The sequence below is a fragment of the Antedon bifida genome, chromosome 11 (assembly GCF_963402885.1).
Source record: "Antedon bifida chromosome 11, ecAntBifi1.1, whole genome shotgun sequence".
Taxonomy (NCBI): Eukaryota; Metazoa; Echinodermata; class Crinoidea; order Comatulida; family Antedonidae; genus Antedon; species Antedon bifida.
Genome location: NC_136236.1, coordinates 1,878,644 through 1,900,829, shown reverse-complemented (window position 1 = coordinate 1,900,829; position 22,186 = coordinate 1,878,644). Strand labels below are relative to the sequence as shown.

General features: G+C 37.3%; 2 protein-coding genes across 2 annotated transcripts in view; one reads left to right on the top strand and one right to left on the bottom strand.

The window, feature by feature from the left end:
- The window catches only part of LOC144856206 (transient receptor potential cation channel subfamily V member 5-like), a 103,465-nt gene that overhangs the window by 55,421 nt on the left and 25,858 nt on the right, over nucleotides 1-22,186 (top strand). The window lies entirely within an intron of this gene.
- Nucleotides 1,112-2,728, bottom strand: LOC144856176 (tripartite motif-containing protein 2-like). Its single transcript, XM_078714133.1, has one exon. It carries the CDS (start codon nucleotides 2,726-2,728, stop codon nucleotides 1,112-1,114), a length of 1,617 nt encoding a protein of 538 aa, XP_078570259.1.

Sequence of the window (22,186 nt, the reverse complement as noted above, 5' to 3'; positions counted from 1 at the left end):
TGTTTGAGGAATTATAATATATAACCTTATATACGGCGATTGTTCGTCATCACATAGTAAGCTTGCTCTTACATAGAAAACATTCAAGTAATATGTACAATAGTCGATCTATATTGGAAGAATGCAATATACTTATTACAATAAGAATCCGTTTTATCAAATATTTAATTTAATTTTAATTATACTGCTATTTTATTGGTTATTAGTTTCAGGGAGTTGTTATTTTACAATTCCATGTTAGTTTTATTACTATAACATATTTAATATCCTAGGCCTGATATTATTATTATTACTACAATTGTTTATAAAATGTACGAGTAGGCTTATTTATAAGGGAAAAGATAGCAAATATTTCTATATCACTTTCACTAAAACCGTTTTCGGCGATGATTGTTTTTAGCCGGGGCCACGAACGATGTATAAACAATTTGCATCCTCAGTCGATAATTGTATTAAATACGCCATTTATCGTTAAAATAATTACAAATATTTACGTTTTTTAGTAATTTATTTTATATATCACCATCACCACTCATACCAAATAATATGGTCGATAATTGGAAGTATCTTTAATTAAAGTGGACTTTAATTTGAAGAAAATTAGTTGGGCATCATTAACTTGTTTTTGTGCCAACTATAATTTAAAGCTTTGGGCCTACTTTGCCTTTTTATGACATGCACAAGCCGCACTGAAAATAGTCTTAATTATTATAGTGGTCATTAACGAAGGTCGTTAAAAAGAAGTACATACGCGATCAAAACCTGAAACTATCACCTATCATAAAACGGTTACCTGACTACTAATATTTCCCCCCGTACAATATTCAATCGTGGACACATTTCAATACATGGGTCAGACATTATTAAACGGGCCGAACAGCATTCAATTGTTGAAAACCGCCCGCGAACCCGTCCAATTCAACTGGACACTACTCAATGCTGGAAAGTGTCCGCCCGGACAATTTTGAATGCCGGACACTTCAATCTTACATCGGCCGTACGCGCTAGATGGTAAGATATTTTAACAACATCAGATGTAATGAAAATAAAAAATAGATCTGATGGAAAGTTATGTTAATTAACAAACACTCGAAAGAATTATGTTTACAGTTCAATTATTGTCAGAGAATGAAAATAGTCTTCTTATTTGCCTAACTTTTTTTCCGGCACCCTTGTTTGCCGACGGATCGCGATGATGTGCCGACGGACAGCCAGAACCGGGGAGCACTGTGTCCCCTGGCCTCTCCACTCGATACGCCACTGCACCTACTTTGATACTCATAGGTGACTTCTTAATGTGTTCACCATCAACTTTAACATCAACCTTGCAAAATCCTGCACTTGTACATCTACCTATCACAGTATAGTCACCATTGATGTCTTCTACTACTTGAGGGATGACAGTTTCTCCTGTTGGTTGTGTCAATGTAGCTTTTATGCCACTTGCATTTATTTCACATTCATCAGTTTTAATTATTTTAACATCAATCGTTTGTCCTGTCGTCATGCTCTTAGCTCCTTTTAATTCTAAACAGCCTGCCCTTGAGTCTGTAATAATTCCAATGTTCTCGTGCAATGAACACAACTTATTCTCTGCATGAACATTAGATTTTGTTTTAGTTACTGCCCTGATCCTATCATCCGACGCTCTAATGACACTTGGATTGCTTTTAACAAACTTAATCTCTGCATTAACATCACATATTGTGTTAGGCACTGCCTTGATTCTATCATCCAACGCTCTAATGACGTCATTACCAGATAACATTGCCGTTGCTTCGTTTCCCTTCCCTAGGTGATGAAGCAAATTGATGTTAGTGTTTATATACGATATCGTCGTTGTCACATCCTCTATTTCTGCATCAGTTGCCTTCCTCTTTATTTTGTACATTGCCTCCACTTTACCTTTTAATTTTTCTTCATTGTCATTTATTCTTCTTACCAATTCCTTGACATGATTTTCAATTCCTCTCAAACTCTTTTCCCTGTTTTCATCTAGTTTCTTAACACGATCAGTCCTTACTTTAAGATCATCGTTTAATTTATCTGTACATTGTTTAGCAACTTTCTGTAATTCTCCTGATGTTTGTTTAAACGTTTTAAACGCGTCTGTTATGCTGATGATCACGTGTTTGTCTTTTCCTTCCCATTCCTTGTGATCCATGAGTTGACAGTGTATACAAATGGCAACATCGCATATTTTGCAAAACACAGTTAGAGGTTCATTGTGGATAGAACACAGAGGTGGATGCATCGCATTGATTTCACTGACACTCATGGATTGAACTTCTTCCACTGAATGCAACTTGTGATTTTTAAAAAGTCTGTAGTTCTTATGATGATCACTACAATCGTGGCAAAGATATTGTCTGCAATCCTGACAGTAGGTTTTAGATTTACCTTCCTTTCCACAAATACATTTGGTCCGATCTGTATTTGTGAATTGTTCAATTGTTTCTAATAGATTATTCAGAAAAGTGTTGGGTGGTAATTTCTTTAAACCACCTAATGGAATCTGATAAGATTTGGAACAAGTTGGACAGGTTTCTTTCTTATTTTTTTCCAACCAGTTTTCAAGACAACCCAAACAGAAGCTGTGGAGACATGTTAAGGTTCTGGGTTCGTTTAGTCTATTTAAGCATATTTGACACTCTAGAACCTTCTCATCGATATCTTCTAAAAATTTAGCCAAATCACCACCGGTAGCCTTCTTACCACCGCTAGCCATCTTGAGTTGATCTGTAAACAATTGATATTTCCGTATTATTTTAATTGTGTGTACATTGTGAAATACATTTACTAATTCGCAGAGTTTATTGTCTTTCATTTTTGCGTGCATGCTCACTTGATATTTTGTAAAGATACATTAGACCACCTATGGCGCAAGTCTATGTAGACAAGCCCAAGTGCTGAGATCTAAAAAATGGTTCCGATATGAAATAAGTGTCACGATTCTTTTGACGTTAGTGTATTTATATTATTACCAGAGCCTGACTGGTTCTTTTGTGTAGGCATACTATTGATATTATCACAAAATAACATTCCGGGGAGATAGTTACCTGGACACGTATACAAGATACCATACCATACTTATAAAATTGAGAATAGGTGAACTCTGAAGTTTAGAAATCGATCGGTCATGTGACATTTGTCGTGACGTCACCAGTCACACCCAGAATATACCTAAATTGGATTAGTTCTTATTTCTATTCGCTGTGTATTAAAACCGAAGATATGCAGTTACCTTACGAAAGTATAATACACACTCGTGAGATTATTCAATATTTTGGCATAACATTAAGTATCGAAAATGAAGATGATCAGTTTTATATTTAATACTGAATCATACAATTGCGTTTATTGATAAAATACTAGAAAACTGTGCCCTTATCATCCGAATTAGAATACACGATAAAATGGTATAAGAACTTATTAAATTACTTACCTTTTGATGATATGATTAGTGTTTTGATGTTGTTGTAGACAGGCGCAAATGCTCCCAGGTCCAATGTGATTCAAGATTGTTCGGAAATAAAGTGTTTAGTTCTGGTTCCTGTGGCGATGATGTATTTGTACGTGTGCCGCCGATTTAAAGGCGTATGTTCAATAAAGTTATTATTATTATTATTATAGGATTAGCATGATTGATTCTTTTATGTACAGTCTATTGATAAGAACACAAAATATGCCTTACACGGAAACGTTGCAAATTATCGGCATCCATTTATGGTAAAATGTTTTTCATTTTACGAATATTAAGCCGAATCTCCGCTTAGAATCTAGACTACGGTGTTATGTGTCGTAAGCTAGGCAATTACAAAAACATAATACGAGTATTTCCCAACATTAAATCAAATTACAATGCAATTTTGTTTACTTAATTTCAAACACAATGTAATACAAGATCAATAAAATGAAAACACAAGACCACTACTGAAATTGTGACTTCTAATTGGAATTAATTAATTACAATTTATTCATGTAATTATGAATCTCTACTAGATCTATTTATAGTACTACAGTTTTCACAGCGATCAAGTATAAATAAAGTGTAATGATATATATAATTAGTAATATTTTAGAATTCTTAAAATTAAAATATATAACCTTAAAGCAATATGAATGGTTCAGCGGCGCGGGAGCGGGGTGTGCGGGGGTGGTCAGGAAGGGCAACTGACCTCCCAAAATAAATCACGGGGGGCAAATATAGCATTTTTACCCCCACACTTTTTAAAGATATTTCTTTTCAACATAGTCTTAGCACTTTTCGCTCAACAATACAAACAGGCAAGTCCAAAACAGCCTTTACGATAGGCTAATCTAGAACAGTTTAATGCAAAAAGTATGTATGACGGTCCGTTAACGAGTTAACCTTTTAAGTAACTTGGTCTCTGAAAATAATATGGTCGTTGCGATGTGCGATTTGGTTACGCTTTGCTCGTATTTTGTCATCATGAAGATGATGTCTTTTGTATCATGATAAAGGCGAATTTCGGGTTACGTTTCTGACCTCCCTGTGTTTTTTGCTTCTCATTATTAGTAAACCCACTTAGCTTTACTAATGTTCAAATAAATGTGATCACTGAGCTTAACAACAAATACATTTATTACCCCAATCACTGAATGCTATATTACCATTATTCATTTTGTACATTCTGTTTACTTGCACACCTTCTGATAGTGTAACCTTACCGATGTTTTCACCTGATTGCTTGTATTTGTGAATGACATTGTCTCGACATAAAACAAGCAAGCAATCTTCTCCATATTTAACTACACCACGAACCTCTTTAACAGTATATATTTTCATAGTCTTTACTAATCTTTCTTTCTCTACTTTGATACTCAACCTGTATTTAATGTGCTTACATTTCGACATTAAAAGGTAATAAATTGAAACAACCAATGCCCTACGAAAACAAAGAACTTTCTTTCCATTGTTTTATACTTTTGTTCATATGTTAAAAACCTTTCCTTTGTTTTTATTTCTTTCGTTTCTTTTGTTATCCAAGTCTTTGATTTATAAATAAGAAATAAAATTCAATTGGGGGATACCACCATTTACACCCTTCCATAAAGAAAAGGCGTTACCTACTGTATCTTTACACGTTGTTGGCGATGGCAAAGGAAAGCTCTAATCCAAGATAGAAGGTAGGAATCTACCCCAAGTTTCCTAATTTTTTCAAAAAGTAGCTTTGTTTTCATTATTGCATTCGTGCACGCCACATATAATCGTGTCTTTTCCATAATTAATTTCAATTACAATGCCTTCGGTGGTGTCAGTAATTTTATTTAAGTCATCCATTACTGTAAAAGATTAGATTTGACATAAAGCGCTACGCTATAATTTGAAATTAAGAAGAAACTTAAAAGAAACATACAAATTATCATTCAGCACAAAAGCGTAAACATTTAAACACCATAATTGGTGACCATAGTTTAACTTCTGTCCTAACACACTGCTGATGTTTTCAGGACATTCACATAAGTGGGTTAGCGTAACCAAATAACACAGTGCAGTGACCATATTACTTTCAAAGGCCAAGTAAATTCATAACTTGTTAACGGACAGTCATATGGACATACATTTTGCATTAAAATGTCTCCACCTCCCTCCCCTCCGATAACACTAGGCTAGGTTATGTTTCTTCCTCAAGCGGCTACATATAGGCAATAGCTAAATGCGGGATTATTCGGCCCAGGTGCGACAGGACCCATTATTAGGCCGATGTATGTCTGACTAAGAGTGGCTTCTAATTCTGGTTTTTTATATGAAATATTGTGAAGTACATGATGCTATTTTGTGGATTTTTAATTGTTCGTTTTGTGTCATTTCTTTTCAGGGGTGTAGGCCTACAAGGAGGTACAAACAAGGAAGATGAAGCTGCAATCATATTTACTTTCTTACGCCACCAGAAAGCATACATTGTTTTTCATCTTAAAGACAAACGACCACAAATAAAGACTTTCAACTAAGTCGCTGTTCTCCGATCAGAGCTGATATTAATATACTTTGAATGCTTTTACAAAAGATGACAACTTACCATACGACTATATAAAATGCATTATTTGAAGGTTTGCATGGCGAAATTGATTTTGGTTACTAGGACAATCAAAGCATATTGATCCAAACGTCAAGAAACTCAAAATAACGGACATATAAACCAATATTAATCAATCACATTTGCGTATATACTGCATTGTACTGTAAAAGATGGTACTCGTCCATATTGGACGGCCAACAACTAGTATTCTTAAGTGTACATATATATGTTTATTAAAAAAAGAGTAAAATGGCTAAGTTTCGACCCTTTTATTTGTCGACATGACTGGATACTAACACAAAATATGTAGCATAAATAAACAAGTAACCTGCCAAATACAATACTCACGTCCGTATATAACCTGTTTATTGAACTGTACATGAGTGGGTGGGTTATTGATGTCACCATCTAACATATCTTAATTATCTTATTCACTGTTGGTTGTTTGAATTTTGCTTTGGTTGGTTTGAATTGTGATGAATTTCTGGCTTTCTTTACCATCTCCTCTTCTTGCTGGATCCTTTGTTTTTAATATTGTGTAAGGTTGGTTCTCATATGGAGTTGTAGACTTGTAGAATTTGCGGCGGTCCATCGAAATCCCAAGTGGCTCAGGTGGTTAAGACCACTGCACTTGGACCTAAACCTTTGTCCGTTTAGAAGGGGTTCGAATCCAACCAGGTACATTTAAATTTATATATAAATTGTGTCAATTACAATGTATAAAGTATCTTAGAATTTGCGGCGATCCATCGAAATCCCAAGTGGCTCAGGTGGTTAAGACCACTGCACTTGGACCTAAACCTTTGTCTGTTTAGAAGGGGTTTGGGGATGGTCTTGAGATTTCAGATTATGTATAAGTAATTTGTGGGATGGTCTTGAGATTTCAGAAATAACATCAATGTATAATAGTGTACATGGATGTCTGTTTTAATGGTTAGTTATACATGGTGTTCAGAGTTAAGCATCAATTGCCTATATGTGTGAGTGACCCCTTACACTAGCACTTGAGTGCTACCAACAGGATGTTTGTCGGACATAAATAGGCCACCAATGTGATTCTGTGTTCTCCGAGTCTGCGTATGCTGCCTTTTTGTTTAAATAATTTATTATATTTATAAAATAGGGTGCTAAATAGGTGTGTCATAGATTAAGATTGTAACAGAGAGTGGAGAGGTTCTCATCCTGCAGTTGTCTAGTGATGAAGATGAATTATTAAAATGAAGTTTCATTTGTTTCAATGTAAGAGGTTTTGGTTTAAATTGTTTTAAAACCAAATTCAGGGTATTTCAAATGGTGCTTTGGAATATATATATACTGTATATATACTGTATATACACTGTATATATACTGTATATATACTGTATATATACTGTATATATACTATATGTATAGATATACTTTATATATACTGTATATGTTAAAAACGTGTATAATAATTTTAAAAACAACTAAAAATATTTTATTGCAAAATGTAAATTTATGGAAACACCAGTGAAATAGTATGTTTTTTTATATTGACGTCCTTAGTTGATTAGAGTTGGTCTATCATTCATTACCTCAATAGTCTTTCTAATGTCGCCGTAAACAATCTTCCTTTCTAATAATTACTTTTTTTGTGATAAACCATCAATTAATTTTCTACCATAGATAGTTTTATGAGATGTTGGCACATTGACGAGTTAAAGCATGCTCTTTGAGCAGATGCGTGCCATAGTATCTGTCAGCTTAGCTTCAACCGATTTGTAAAAATAAATGCTTAATTCTATAAAATAGTTACAAATGTTAAGACATATATTCTTCAAAATCAATTAAAAAGTTAAAAGTACAAAAATATACTGATGCTAGACAGCTGTAATTTATGGTTTTAATATATTTTATAAAATTTGAGCAATGTTGTTAATTTGTTGAGAGTTTTAAATGATAATATCCATAGAAGATTACTTGATTTGTTATTGATGGGTGTATGTTTAATTGTTATTAAAAAACTTAATGAGTAAACAGTAAAGTCATTTTGTACAATTACCGTCTATTTCTATGCAAACAACCAAAATTAAAATTTACAGCCGGAACTGTAACATCTATTATTATTATTATTATTATTACAGTATAAATGTAGTAAAATACATGTTACAATTTGGATATTTAATTATTCGTTTTGTGCATTGCAATTGTTAAAGATAATTTTTTTGGTTGAAAAAAACAAAAACAAATGGAAAGAAGTTGCATTGGGAGAGATTCGAACCCACAACCCTCTGGGCCGTAAGCACACGTTTACTCCATTGAGTCATCGCGGCAAGTCAATGAAACCTGTGGGTTAATTAGCAAATGAGGCCGTGTGACTGAGGCAGTGTGACTGAGGCCCTGTGACTGAGGCCGTGTGACTGAGGCAGTGTGACTTAGGCAGTGTGACTTAGGCAGTGTGACTTAGGCAGTGTGACTGAGGCAGTGTGACTTATGCAGTGTGACTTAGGCAGTGTGACTTAGGCAGTGTGACTTAGGCAGTGTGACTTAGGCAGTGTGACTGAGGCAGTGTGACTGAGGCAGTGTGACTTAGGCAGTGTGACTTAGGCAGTGTGACTTAGGCAGTGTGACTTAGGCAGTATGACTTAGGCCGCAAGTGTCTGTTGTTATTATTTCGCCACAGTGGCAGGCAGTGTGACTGAGGCAGTGTGACTTAGGCAGTGTGACTGAGACAGTGTGACTGAGGCAGTGTGACTTAGGCAGTGTGACTGAGGCAGTGTGACTTAGGCAGTGTGACTGAGGCAGTGTGACTGAGGCAGTGTGACTTAGGCAGTGTGACTTAGGCAGTGTGACTTAGGCAGTGTGACTTAGGCAGTATGACTTAGGCCGCAAGTGTCTGTTGTTATTATTTCGCCACAGTGGCAGGCAGTGTGACTGAGGCAGTGTGACTTAGGCAGTGTGACTGAGACAGTGTGACTGAGGCAGTGTGACTGAGGCAGTGTGACTTAGGCAGTGTGACTGAGGCAGTGTGACTAAGGCAGTGTGACTTATGCAGTGTGACTGAGGCAGTGTGACTTATACTGGTACTGGTACTGGTTCAAATAACCGTCTCACAGAGACATCTGGTAGCCATTGACTTAAAGTTGGCATTTGGATGTGTTACTTTTAAATGTAGGCCTACAGTATGAGAGTGACTACTACCAAATTACACAGTCACAAAACAACTTATAAACAGTTCATATATACAGTTAAAACATTGCTGGGAATTATAAATTTCTGTTGAAGCAGGCTCTAATGAAGTTGCATCTAGTAAGTTGACTTTGTTGTACAACTCTATCAAGTATTGATGGTATCTTCCGACCTCTTCGTTTACTTTGGGTTGTGTGAAAAGTAAGAATTTTTGTAGGATCTTCATTTTCTTTTCTAATTACATGTCCGATCCAGTTGAATTGTTGCTTGTAGACATATTCTTCTAGCGGTTGACAGCCAGTAATTTTGTAGAGATCGTCATTATCAATAACGTAACGCCAGTCTATATAGTTTTCATCTGTTTCTTCATCTGAGGATATGTCTACATGGTTTGGTGGGCAGACTCTTTGAAAGCCATTCACTAGCATTCTTCTTAGGAAGGTTTTGTATGTTGTGCTAAGTTTGGACATTTCACTTCCTGTTGCCCTCCAAGCATGGCAACCATAGGTGAGTCTACTCCTAACTAGACCATTAAGAAACATCATTCTTGTTTGTAAGTGGATCGTTCTGTTGGTAAGCAATGCTCTATTCTCTGCAAATGCTCCTTTGGCTGAATTGATTCTGTATTTTACTTCTTGATCTCCAATATGAACATCATTGTAGGTAGCCCATACACCAAGGTATCTAAAGTGTGTTACGTTGTTAATGTGTACGCCGCCAATTTGTATGATGCATCTTGGGTATTCTTCAACTTCCTCTTTCCAGTTCCATATAATGGTTTCTGTTTTGGGGGCACTAATTCTTAGACCAAATTCCAGACAAACTTTATTCAAGATGTTCACAATGGTTTGCAGTTCTTCTTGTGACCAGGAGCTTACAGCAAAGTCATCAGCATAGCCACTTTCAAAGTCGTCATAGATGCCCCTTGATGGTGCTTTACGTCTTTGAGCACGATTTGTAGCTTCAATAGGAATTAGGTATTGTATCATTAGGCCATCCAAACTAGCATCTTTACAGCGTTGTTTGAACACTCTAATAACGTAATCAAAATATTGGTTAAACATGCTGGTACTCTCAATACCACCCTGTCGCACCCCAGAAGATGTTTCGAACTTATCATCACTCGGATCGTCGTCAGCAAGGTATGCTTTCGTTGAGCTGTACAGTGATTGTATAATGTCAATCATAGTAGTAGACTGGTTTAAGTGAAACCTATTACGAACGCTTAGGAAAAGAAGATTACGATTCACATGGTCGAATGCTGCTGTTAAATCAATGAAGCATGTATAGAGTTTGCGATTTGAGCGATACGCAATTTCCTGGATCTGCTTGATTACATATATAGCATCATTGCACCCTCTGTTGGACCTGAATCCAAACTGTGTGCGTAGAAGTTGACTTTCATAAAAGATGGAAAAACGTGAAAGAATGATAACCATAAGTATCTTTGAAAATGTAGACCCAATCGATATTCCTCTATACATTGATGGATCAAGTGGACTGCCTTTTTTTTTCCAAATGGTTGTTAATTTGGACAGTCCCCAATCACTTGGTACTTCTTTCGTTCTCCAAATTTCCTCAAACAGTCTATGTACATGGTCGACGAATACTGGGTTCTCTGTGGCGACTTGCAACATTTCAGAAGCGACATCTAGGGTAGCTTTGTGACCTTTTAGATGTCCGATTGCATCAATAATTTCTTTCTTGGACGGAGGTTCATTGTCTATCTCAAATTCTGGTTGTCTCAGGTTGATAATATATTCTGGAGGTGTGCTAATTTCATCTGGGATTTTAAGGCTAGATTGGTCTGGATTAAAGTGACCTTTAAAGTGTTCACGTAATCCAGGACATTTTATAGGCTTTGGTGCTTTTCTTATAACATCACCGTGCTCCTTAGCTTTTCTCCATAAATCAAATATTTTTCTATTTTGGTGGGCTTCATTTAACTTGCTTGCTTCTTCATACAAATATTCATTCCGTAGTTCCTTAACCCTTATCTTAATTGCTTTCTGCATAGCCTTGATCTCCTCTTCTTTGTAGGTAACTGTGCTTTTGTTAATATTCTTTCTTTCTTTTATAAGCTGTTGTAGTCTTTCATCACCATCCCAGGGATGAGCATTTTGGTTTCTTGTTTTCTTCGGGACTTCTTCAACTGCCTTATTTAGCACTGTCATAAGTGTTGTATAGCGCTCAGTTGATGTAGTGGTTGTTGTCTTTTCAGGAGAAGTAATTTTATTAATTTTATTAATTTCTTCTTCTATCTTTGTTTTAACATTATTTCTTACTTCTCGATCTTTAAGTTTACTCATGTTGGCTCTTTTGCTCTGTTTTTTCTTTTTATGCTTCTTCCACCTGGCTGCTTTGTTGGCTGGTGTTGTCATATTACTCACAAGGATTCTATGATCAGACGAAAGATAATAGTTGTTATAGACTCTTGTGTCAGTAACATACTTCCTCAACCAGTGATCACATATGTTGTAATCTAGTGTTTTCTTTGTAACACCATCGTTGCTATGCCAAGTGATCCGATGAACGTTTGAATGGTCAAACCAGGTGTTCAGTATGCATAGCTTGAAGTCAGAGCAGTAGTTGATGAGTCTTGTGCCATTGTCGTTACTAATGTCATCTGTGTCTTGAAATCTATGTAGGTTTCCATCAAAGAGTGATTTTCTGGTTGTTATTGTTGATGTTGATACAGTGTGACTTATGCAGTGTGACTTAGGCAGTGTGACGTAGGCAGTGTGACTTAGGCAGTGTGACTTATGCAGTGTGACTTAGGCAGTGTGACGTAGGCAGTGTGACTTAGGCAGTGTGACTTAGGCAGTGTGACTAAGGCAGTGTGACTTAGGCAGTGTGACTGAGGCAGTGTGCCTGAGGCAGTGTGACTGAGGCAGTGTGACTTAGGCAGTGTGACTTAGGCAGTATGACTTAGGCAGTGTGACTTAGGCAGTATGACTTAGGCAGTATGACTTAGGCAGTATGACTTAGGCAGTATGACTTAGGCTTGGCTACAGGGGCGGTATGACTTAGGCCGCAAGTGTCTGTTGTTATTATTTCGCCACAGTGGCAGGCAGTGTGACTTAGGCAGTGTGACTGAGGCAGTGTGACTTATGCAGTGTGACTTATGCAGTGTGACTTAGGCAGTGTGACTAAGGCAGTGTGACTTAGGCAGTGTGACTTAGGCAGTGTGACTGAGGCAGTGTGACTTAGGCAGTGTGACTTAGGCAGTATGACTTAGGCAGTGTGACTTAGGCAGTATGACTTAGGCAGTGTGACTTATGCAGTGTGACTTAGGCAGTGTGACTTAGGCAGTGTGACTTAGGCAGTGTGACTGAGGCCGTGTGACTGAGGCAGTGTGACTTAGGCAGTGTGACTTAGGCAGTATGACTTAGGCAGTGTGACTTAGGCAGTATGACTTAGGCTTGGCTACAGGGGCGGTATGACTTGTTGTTATTATTTCGCCACAAGTGTCTGTTATTGTTATTATTTCGCCGCAAGTGTCTGTTATTGTTATTATTTCCGCGAAAGCGTCTGTCATTGTTATTATTTCGCCGCAAGTGTCTGTTATTGTTATTATTTCGCCGCAAGTGTCTGTTATTGTTATTATTTCGCCGCAAGTGTCTGTTATTGTTATTATTTCGTCGCAAGTGTCTGTTATTATTTTTATTACTTCGCAAGTGTCTGTTATTATTATTATTACGTCGCAAGTGTCTGTTATTATTATTACGTCACAAGTGTCTATTATTATTATTACGTCACAAGTGTCTATTATTATTATTACGTCGCAAGTGTCTATTATTATTATTACGTCGCAAGTGTCTGTTATTATTATTACGTCGCAAGTGTCTGTTATTATTATTATTACGTCACAAGTGACTATTAAAGTGGACTTGCGCTACTTAAAATTGGACGTGCGCTACCTAAAAGTGGACGTGCGCTACCTAAAACTGGACGTGTGCTACCTAAAAGTGGACGTGCGCTACCTAAAAGTGGACTTGCGCTACTTAAAATTGGACTTGCGCTACCTAAAATTAGATTTGCGCTACTTAAAATTGGACGTGCGCTACCTAAAAGTGGACGTGCGCTACCTGATGTTGGACGTGCGCTACCTGATGTTGGACGTGCGCTACCTGATGTTGGACGTGCGCTACCTGATGTTGGACGTGCGCTATCTGATGTTGGACGTGCGCTACCTGATGTTGGACGTGCGCTACCTGATGTTGGACGTGCGCTACCTGATATTGGACGTGCGCTACCTGATATTGGATGTGCGCTACCATCGAAATCCCAAGTGGCTCAGGTGGTTAAGACCACTGCACTTGGATCTAAATCTTTACCCGTTTAGAAGGGGTTTGAATCCAATCAGGTACAGTTGGTTAATTATATATAAATTTAGACAATTACAAGGTATAAAGTATCTTGGAATTTGCGGCGATCCATCGAAATCCCAAGTGGCTCAGGTGGTTAAGACCACTGCACTCGGATCTAAACCTTTGCCCGTTTAGAAGGGGTTCGAATCCAACCAAGTACAGTTGTTTAAATTTATATATAAATTTAGACAATTACAAGGTATAAAGTATCTTAGAATTTGCGGCGATCCATCGAAATTCCAAGTGGCTCAGGTGGTTAAGACCACTGCACTTGGATCTAAACCTTTACCCGTTTAGAAGGGGTTCGAATCCAACCAGGTACAGTTGGTTAATTATATATAAATTTAGACAATTACAAGGTATAAAGTATCTTAGAAATTGCGGCGATCCATCGAAATTCCAAGTGGCTCAGGTGGTTAATACCACTGCACTTGGATCTAAACCTTTGCCCGTTTAGAAGGGGTTCGAATCCAACCAGGTACAGTTGTTTAATTATATATAAATTTAGACAATTACAATGTATAAAGTATCTTAGAATTTGCGGCGATCCATCGAAATCCCAAGTGGCTCAGGTGGTTAAGACCACTGCACTCGGATCTAAACCTTTGCCCGTTTAGAAGGGGTTCGAATCCAACCAGGTACAGTTGTTTAAATTTATATATAAATTTAGACAATTACAAGGTATAAAGTATCTTAGAATTTGCGGCGATCCATCGAAATCCCAAGTGGCTCAGGTGGTTAAGACCACTGCACTTGGATCTAAACCTTTACCTGTTTAGAAGGGGTTCGAATCCAACCAGGTACAGTTGGTTAATTACATATAAATTTAGACAATTACAAGGTATAAAGTATCTTAGAAATTGCGGCGATCCATCGAAATCTCAAGTGGCTCAGGTGGTTAAGACCACTGCACTTGGATCTAAACCTTTACCTGTTTAGAAGGGGTTCGAATCCAACCAGGTACAGTTGGTTAATTATATATAAATTTAGACAATTACAAGGTATAAAGTATCTTAGAATTTGCGGCGATCCATTGAAATCCCAAGTGGCTCAGGTGGTTAAGACCACTGTACTTGGATCTAAACCTTTGCCCGTTTAGAAGGGGTTCGAATCATACTAGGTACATTTAAATTTATATATGAATTGGGTCAATTACAATGTATAAAGTATCTTAGAATTTGCGGCGATCCATCGAAATCCCAAGTGGCTCAGGTGGTTAAGACCACTGCACTTGGACCTAAACCTTTGTCCGTTTAGAAGGGGTTCAAATCCTACTAGGTACATTTAAATTTATATATAAATTGTGTCAATTACAATGTATAAAGTATCTTAGAATTTGCGGCGATCCATCGAAATCCCAAGTGGCTCAGGTGGTTAAGACCACTGCACTCGGATCTAAACCTTTGCCCGTTTAGAAGGGGTTCGAATCCAACCAGGTACAGTTGTTTAAATTTATATATAAATTTAGACAATTACAAGGTATAAAGTATCTTAGAATTTGCGGCGATCCATCGAAATCCCAAGTGGCTCAGGTGGTTAAGACCACTGCACTTGGATCTAAACCTTTACCTGTTTAGAAGGGGTTCGAATCCAACCAGGTACAGTTGGTTAATTATATATAAATTTAGACAATTACAAGGTATAAAGTATCTTAGAAATTGCGGCGATCCATCGAAATCTCAAGTGGCTCAGGTGGTTAAGACCACTGCACTTGGATCTAAACCTTTACCTGTTTAGAAGGGGTTCGAATCCAACCAGGTACAGTTGGTTAATTATATATAAATTTAGACAATTACAAGGTATAAAGTATCTTAGAATTTGCGGCGATCCATTGAAATCCCAAGTGGCTCAGGTGGTTAAGACCACTGTACTTGGATCTAAACCTTTGCCCGTTTAGAAGGGGTTCGAATCATACTAGGTACATTTAAATTTATATATGAATTGGGTCAATTACAATGTATAAAGTATCTTAGAATTTGCGGCGATCCATCGAAATCCCAAGTGGCTCAGGTGGTTAAGACCACTGCACTTGGACCTAAACCTTTGTCCGTTTAGAAGGGGTTCAAATCCTACTAGGTACATTTAAATTTATATATAAATTGTGTCAATTACAATGTATAAAGTATCTTAGAATTTGCGGCGATCCATCGAAATTCCAAGTGGCTCAGGTGGTTAAGACCCCTGCACTTGGACCTAAACCTTTGTCCGTTTAGAAGGGGTTCGAATCCCACCATGTACATTTAAATTTATATAAAAATTGTGTCAATTACAATGTATAAAGTATCTTAGAATTTGCGGTGATCCATCGAAATTCCAAGTGGCTCAGGTGGTTAAGACCACTGCACTTGGATCTGATCCTTTTTCCGTTTAGAAGGGGTTCGAATCCAACCAGGTACATTTAAATTTATATAGAAATTGTGTCAATTACAATGTATAAAGTATCTTAGAATTTGCGGCGATCCATCGAAATTCCAAGTGGCTCAGGTGGTTAAGACCACTGCACTTGGATCTAAAACTTTGTCCGTTTAGAAGGGGTTCGAATCCAACCAGGTACATTTAAATTTATATAAAAATTGTGTCAATTACAATGTATAAAGTATCTTAGAATTTGCGGCGATCCATCGAAATCCCAAGTGGCTCAGGTGGTTAAGACCACTGCACTTGGATCTAAACCTTTGTCCGTTTAGAAGGGGTTCGAATCCAACCAGGTACATTTAAATTTATATATAAATTGTGTCAATTACAATGTATAAAGTATCTTAGAATTTGCGGCGATCCATCGAAATCCCAAGTGGCTCAGGTGGTTAAGACCACTGCACTTGGACCTAAACCTTTGTCCGTTTAGAAGGGGTTCGAATCCTACTAGGTACATTTAAATTTATATATAAATTGTGTCAATTACAATGTATAAAGTATCTTAGAATTTGCGGCGATCCATCGAAATCCCAAGTGGCTCAGGTGGTTAAGACCACTGCACTCGGATCTAAACCTTTGCCCGTTTAGAAGGGGTTCGAATCCAACCAGGTACAGTTGTTTAAATTTATATATAAATTTAGACAATTACAAGGTATAAAGTATCTTAGAATTTGCGGCGATCCATCGAAATCCCAAGTGGCTCAGGTGGTTAAGACCACTGCACTTGGATCTAAACCTTTACCTGTTTAGAAGGGGTTCGAATCCAACCAGGTACAGTTGGTTAATTATATATAAATTTAGACAATTACAAGGTATAAAGTATCTTAGAAATTGCGGCGATCCATCGAAATCTCAAGTGGCTCAGGTGGTTAAGACCACTGCACTTGGATCTAAACCTTTACCTGTTTAGAAGGGGTTCGAATCCAACCAGGTACAGTTGGTTAATTATATATAAATTTAGACAATTACAAGGTATAAAGTATCTTAGAATTTGCGGCGATCCATTGAAATCCCAAGTGGCTCAGGTGATTAAGACCACTGTACTTGGATCTAAACCTTTGCCCGTTTAGAAGGGGTTCGAATCATACTAGGTACATTTAAATTTATATATGAATTGGGTCAATTACAATGTATAAAGTATCTTAGAATTTGCGGCGATCCATCGAAATCCCAAGTGGCTCAGGTGGTTAAGACCACTGCACTTGGACCTAAACCTTTGTCCGTTTAGAAGGGGTTCAAATCCTACTAGGTACATTTAAATTTATATATAAATTGTGTCAATTACAATGTATAAAGTATCTTAGAATTTGCGGCGATCCATCGAAATTCCAAGTGGCTCAGGTGGTTAAGACCCCTGCACTTGGACCTAAACCTTTGTCCGTTTAGAAGGGGTTCGAATCCCACCATGTACATTTAAATTTATATAAAAATTGTGTCAATTACAATGTATAAAGTATCTTAGAATTTGCGGTGATCCATCGAAATTCCAAGTGGCTCAGGTGGTTAAGACCGCTGCACTTGGATCTGATCCTTTTTCCGTTTAGAAGGGGTTCGAATCCAACCAGGTACATTTAAATTTATATAGAAATTGTGTCAATTACAATGTATAAAGTATCTTAGAATTTGCGGCGATCCATCGAAATTCCAAGTGGCTCAGGTGGTTAAGACCACTGCACTTGGATCTAAAACTTTGTCCGTTTAGAAGGGGTTCGAATCCAACCAGGTACATTTAAATTTATATAAAAATTGTGTCAATTACAATGTATAAAGTATCTTAGAATTTGCGGCGATCCATCGAAATCCCAAGTGGCTCAGGTGGTTAAGACCACTGCACTTGGATCTAAACCTTTGTCCGTTTAGAAGGGGTTCGAATCCAACCAGGTACATTTAAATTTATATATAAATTGTGTCAATTACAATGTATAAAGTATCTTAGAATTTGCGGCGATCCATCGAAATCCCAAGTGGCTCAGGTGGTTAAGACCACTGCACTTGGACCTAAACCTTTGTCCGTTTAGAAGGGGTTCGAATCCTACTAGGTACATTTAAATTTATATATAAATTGTGTCAATTACAATGTATAAAGTATCTTAGAATTTGCGGCGATCCATCGAAATTCCAAGTGGCTCAGGTGGTTAAGACCACTGCACTTGGATCTAAACCTTTGCCCGTTTAGAAAGGGTTCGAATCCAACCAGGTACATTTTTATTATATTGAATTGAATTCAATTAAAAATATAAAAATACTGTGGTTCGAACCAGCAACCCTTTAGTCGTTAGACTATGGCACTACCCGTTGCACCACACAAGTTAACTTTTAAACTATTAAAAAAAAAAATTAAGAACCTTTGTATTAATTTAAATGTATAAAATATAAAGTATTTTAGAATCTTTAGTTGGTCATCAAATCCTCAAGTAGCTCGTTGGAGAGTACTAATGTAATTGGATCTGAACATGTGTGCTTTGGCGAGGGTTCAAACCCGACAAAGTACATTTTTTTTTTATATAAATTGAATTTAATTTACAACAATAAAAGTAAATAGTGTGGTATCACTGGGACTCGAACCCGTGAACCTCTGATCACTATACAGTAGCACTAACCGCTGCGCTACACAAGTGAACTTATTAACTTAAAAAAAAAAAAAATAAGAACCTTCGTGTTTCGATTGATGCTTATATAAGTTTATGGCGTACAAATTACCTTACACTTTCAGTAAGTTCCTAGGTAGCTCAGAGGGACAGACGTATGGCTGACGTGGTCGGTGGTTTGAGAGCTGTGACTGGAGGTGGACCTGAAGGTGCACTTGGAATTGACTCGGACAGGCAATCGATACGGACAGGCAATCGGATACGGACAGGCAATCGGACAGGCATCGGATACGGACAGGCATCGAAAACGGACAGGGAATCGGATACGGACAGGCAATCGGACAGGCAATCGGACAGGCATCGGATACGGACAGGGAATCGGATACGGACAGGCAATCGGACAGGCATCGGATACGGACAGGCATCGAAAACGGACAGGGAATCGGATACGGACAGGCAATCGGACAGGCATCGAAAACGGACAGGGAAACGGAAACGGACAGGGAAACGGATAGTGGTGGAGGAGAAGTGTGGTGGAGGAGAAGTGTGGTGGAGGAGAAGTGGTGGAGGAGAAGTGGTGGAGGAGAAGCGGAGGAGGATTTGAAAGAAGATGAGAAAATAATTTTATTTTTATTTTATTTTTTTTTATTTATTTTTTTTTTTTGCCCATAGCGGGAATCGATCCCGCGATCTCTAGATCCATAGCAGGTAGCATAGCACGTTAAGCCAAAAATCAACCTGGAAGAAAAAAAAAAAATTTTCGAAGTGTTAAACCTTCGGTCAAAAATCAGAAATTTTTTAAAATGTCGGTCCAAACCGCCAATTTTCCATGTTTTACCATCTCATTTTGGTAAAACATGGAAAATTTGCGGTTTGGACCGACATGTAAATGGTAAAACACGGAAAATAGGCGGTTTGGACTGACATGTTTTTAAAATGAGAAAATGGTAAAACACGGAATATCAACGGTTTGGAACGACATATAAATGGTAAAACACAGAAAAACGGCGGTTTAGACTGACATATTTTCAAAAGTTTTGATTAATCAGGCAAAGACAACGATTTAGACTAACATTTGGACATTAATTTGTATTTAATTTTCAATTTAAATCAAAAAGTATTAAATATATGTCAATTTCAAATGGGACGGAGTAGGGCCAGAGTAATGGGGGAGGAGAAACATTATTATATGTAGCCTATTAAATGTTAAATTAGTTACTAGTTTAATATTCTACGTTTGAAATCTAAATAATTTGAAAATGTGTATTTAAAATATATTGTGGCCTATCTTCTTTAACAATTTGTCAGTAGTTAATAAAGTCCTACAAAATAAAGTGCGAATTATAAATAAATTTACATGCAATCCTAGGAAAAGCAAGCCACAATGACCAAACAATAATGATAATAAGTTTTTGTAATTACTAGTGCTTGTACCCAATGAAGGTACCAATTAAGCCCCTGTAGCCTACCAGTAAAGGTGCCTGTACACTATACAAAGTTATACTACGTGAACGAATTAAAAATAGGCACAATGGGGACACAATGTCGCGACCAAACAGAGATAATAAATCAGTTTCCTACAAATTAAGCTGATTAATGTCTGTATTAATAAAGTTGCTATAAAGTCACGTATACGTCTACGAATTAATAATAGTGCCCTATTTAACATTCTAAGACACAGCTAGGGCCACAATGTCACAAAATAAAAATGATTAATAATAATATTTAAGTTGCCCTTACAACTAAGTAAGCTAATAAAGTTGCCTGTACCATATAAACCTGTATAAATGCGTGAACGAATTATTAATAGGGTCCTATTTACATTCTAAGACACAGCTAGAGCCACACTGTCACAAAACAATAATGATATTAATAATAGTTAAGTTGCCCAACTAAAGTAAGCACCTGTACCGTACTAATAAAGTTGCCTGTACCCTATAAACCTGTAGAAAAGGACGTGTGCGAATTATTAATAGGGTCCTGTATGTAATTCAAAGGCAAAACTAGTCACAATGAGACCAAACGTTAATGATAATATCGTAATTAGTTGCTTGTACCAAAGCTCTTGTACTAATAAATTGCTTGTACTCAACGAAGGTACCTGTACCAAAGCTCCTGTACTAATAAAGTTGGTTGTACCCAATGAAGGTACTGTACCAAAGCTCCTGTACTAACAAAGTTGCCTGTACTCAATTAAGATCCTGTACTAATAAAGTTGCCTGTATTCAATGAAGGTACCTGTACGTACCAAAGCTTCTGTACTAATAAAGTTGCTTATACCAATGAAGCCCCTGTACAAATTCATCTGTATGATCACTACGTGTACGAATTACGGATGAAACCTGCAGTACTACTACCACCAATTAAGCTGTACTAAAAACGTTGCTTGTACTAAACGTACCTGAGACTAAACGTTAATGATAATATCGTAATTAGTTGCGTGTACCCAATGAAGGTACCTATACCAAAGCTCCTGTACTAACAAAGTTGCCTGAACTCAATTAAGATCCTGTACTAATAAAGTTGCTTGTACACAATGAAGGTACCTGTACCAAAGCTCCTGTACTAATAAAGTTGCCTGTACACAATGAAGGTACCTGTACCAAAGCTCCTGTACTAATAAAGTTGCCTGTATTCAATTAAGATCCTGTACTAATAAAGTTGCTTGTACCCAATGAAGCTCCTGTACTAATAAAGTTGCTTGTACTCAATAAAGCTCCTGTACTAATAAAGTTGCTTGTACACAATGAAGGTACCTATACCAAAGCTCCTGTACTAATAACGTTGCCTGTACTCAATTAAGATCCTGTACTAATAAAGTTGCTTGTACCCAATGAAGGTACCTGTACCAAAGCTCCTGTACAAATAAAGTTGCGTTTACCTAATGAACGTGCCTGTACCAAAGCTCCTCCTGTACTAATAAAGTTGCTTGTACCCAACGAAGGTACCTGTACCAAAGCTCCTGTACTAATAAAGTTGCGTTTACCCAATGAAGGTGCCTGTACCAAAGCTCCTGTACTAATAAAGTTGCTTATACCAATGAAGCCCCTGTACAAATTCATCTGTATGATCACTACGTGTACGAATTACGGATGAAACCTGCAGTACTACTACCACCAATTAAGCTGTACTAAAAACGTTGCTTGTACTAAACGAAGGTACCTGAGACTAAACGTTAATGATAATATCGTAATTAGTTGCGTGTACCCAATGAAGGTACCTGTACCAATAAAGCTCCTGTACTAATAAAGTTGCCTGAACTCAATTAAGATCCTTTACTAATAAAGTTGCTTGTACCCAATGAAGGTACCTGTACCAAAGCTCCTGTACTAATAAAGTTGATGTACCCAACGAAGGTACCTGTACCAAAGCTCCTGTACTAATAAAGTTGCGTGTACCCAAAGAAGGTACCTGTACCAAAGCTCCTGTACTAATAAAGTTGCCTGTACTTCAATTAGGATCATGTACTAATAAAGTTGCGTGTACCCAATGAAGGTACCTGTACCAAAGCTCCTGTACTAATAAAGTTGCGTGTACCCAAAGAAGGTACCTGTACCAAAGCTCCTGTACTAATAAAGTTGCCTGTACTTCAATTAGGATCATGTACTAATAAAGTTGC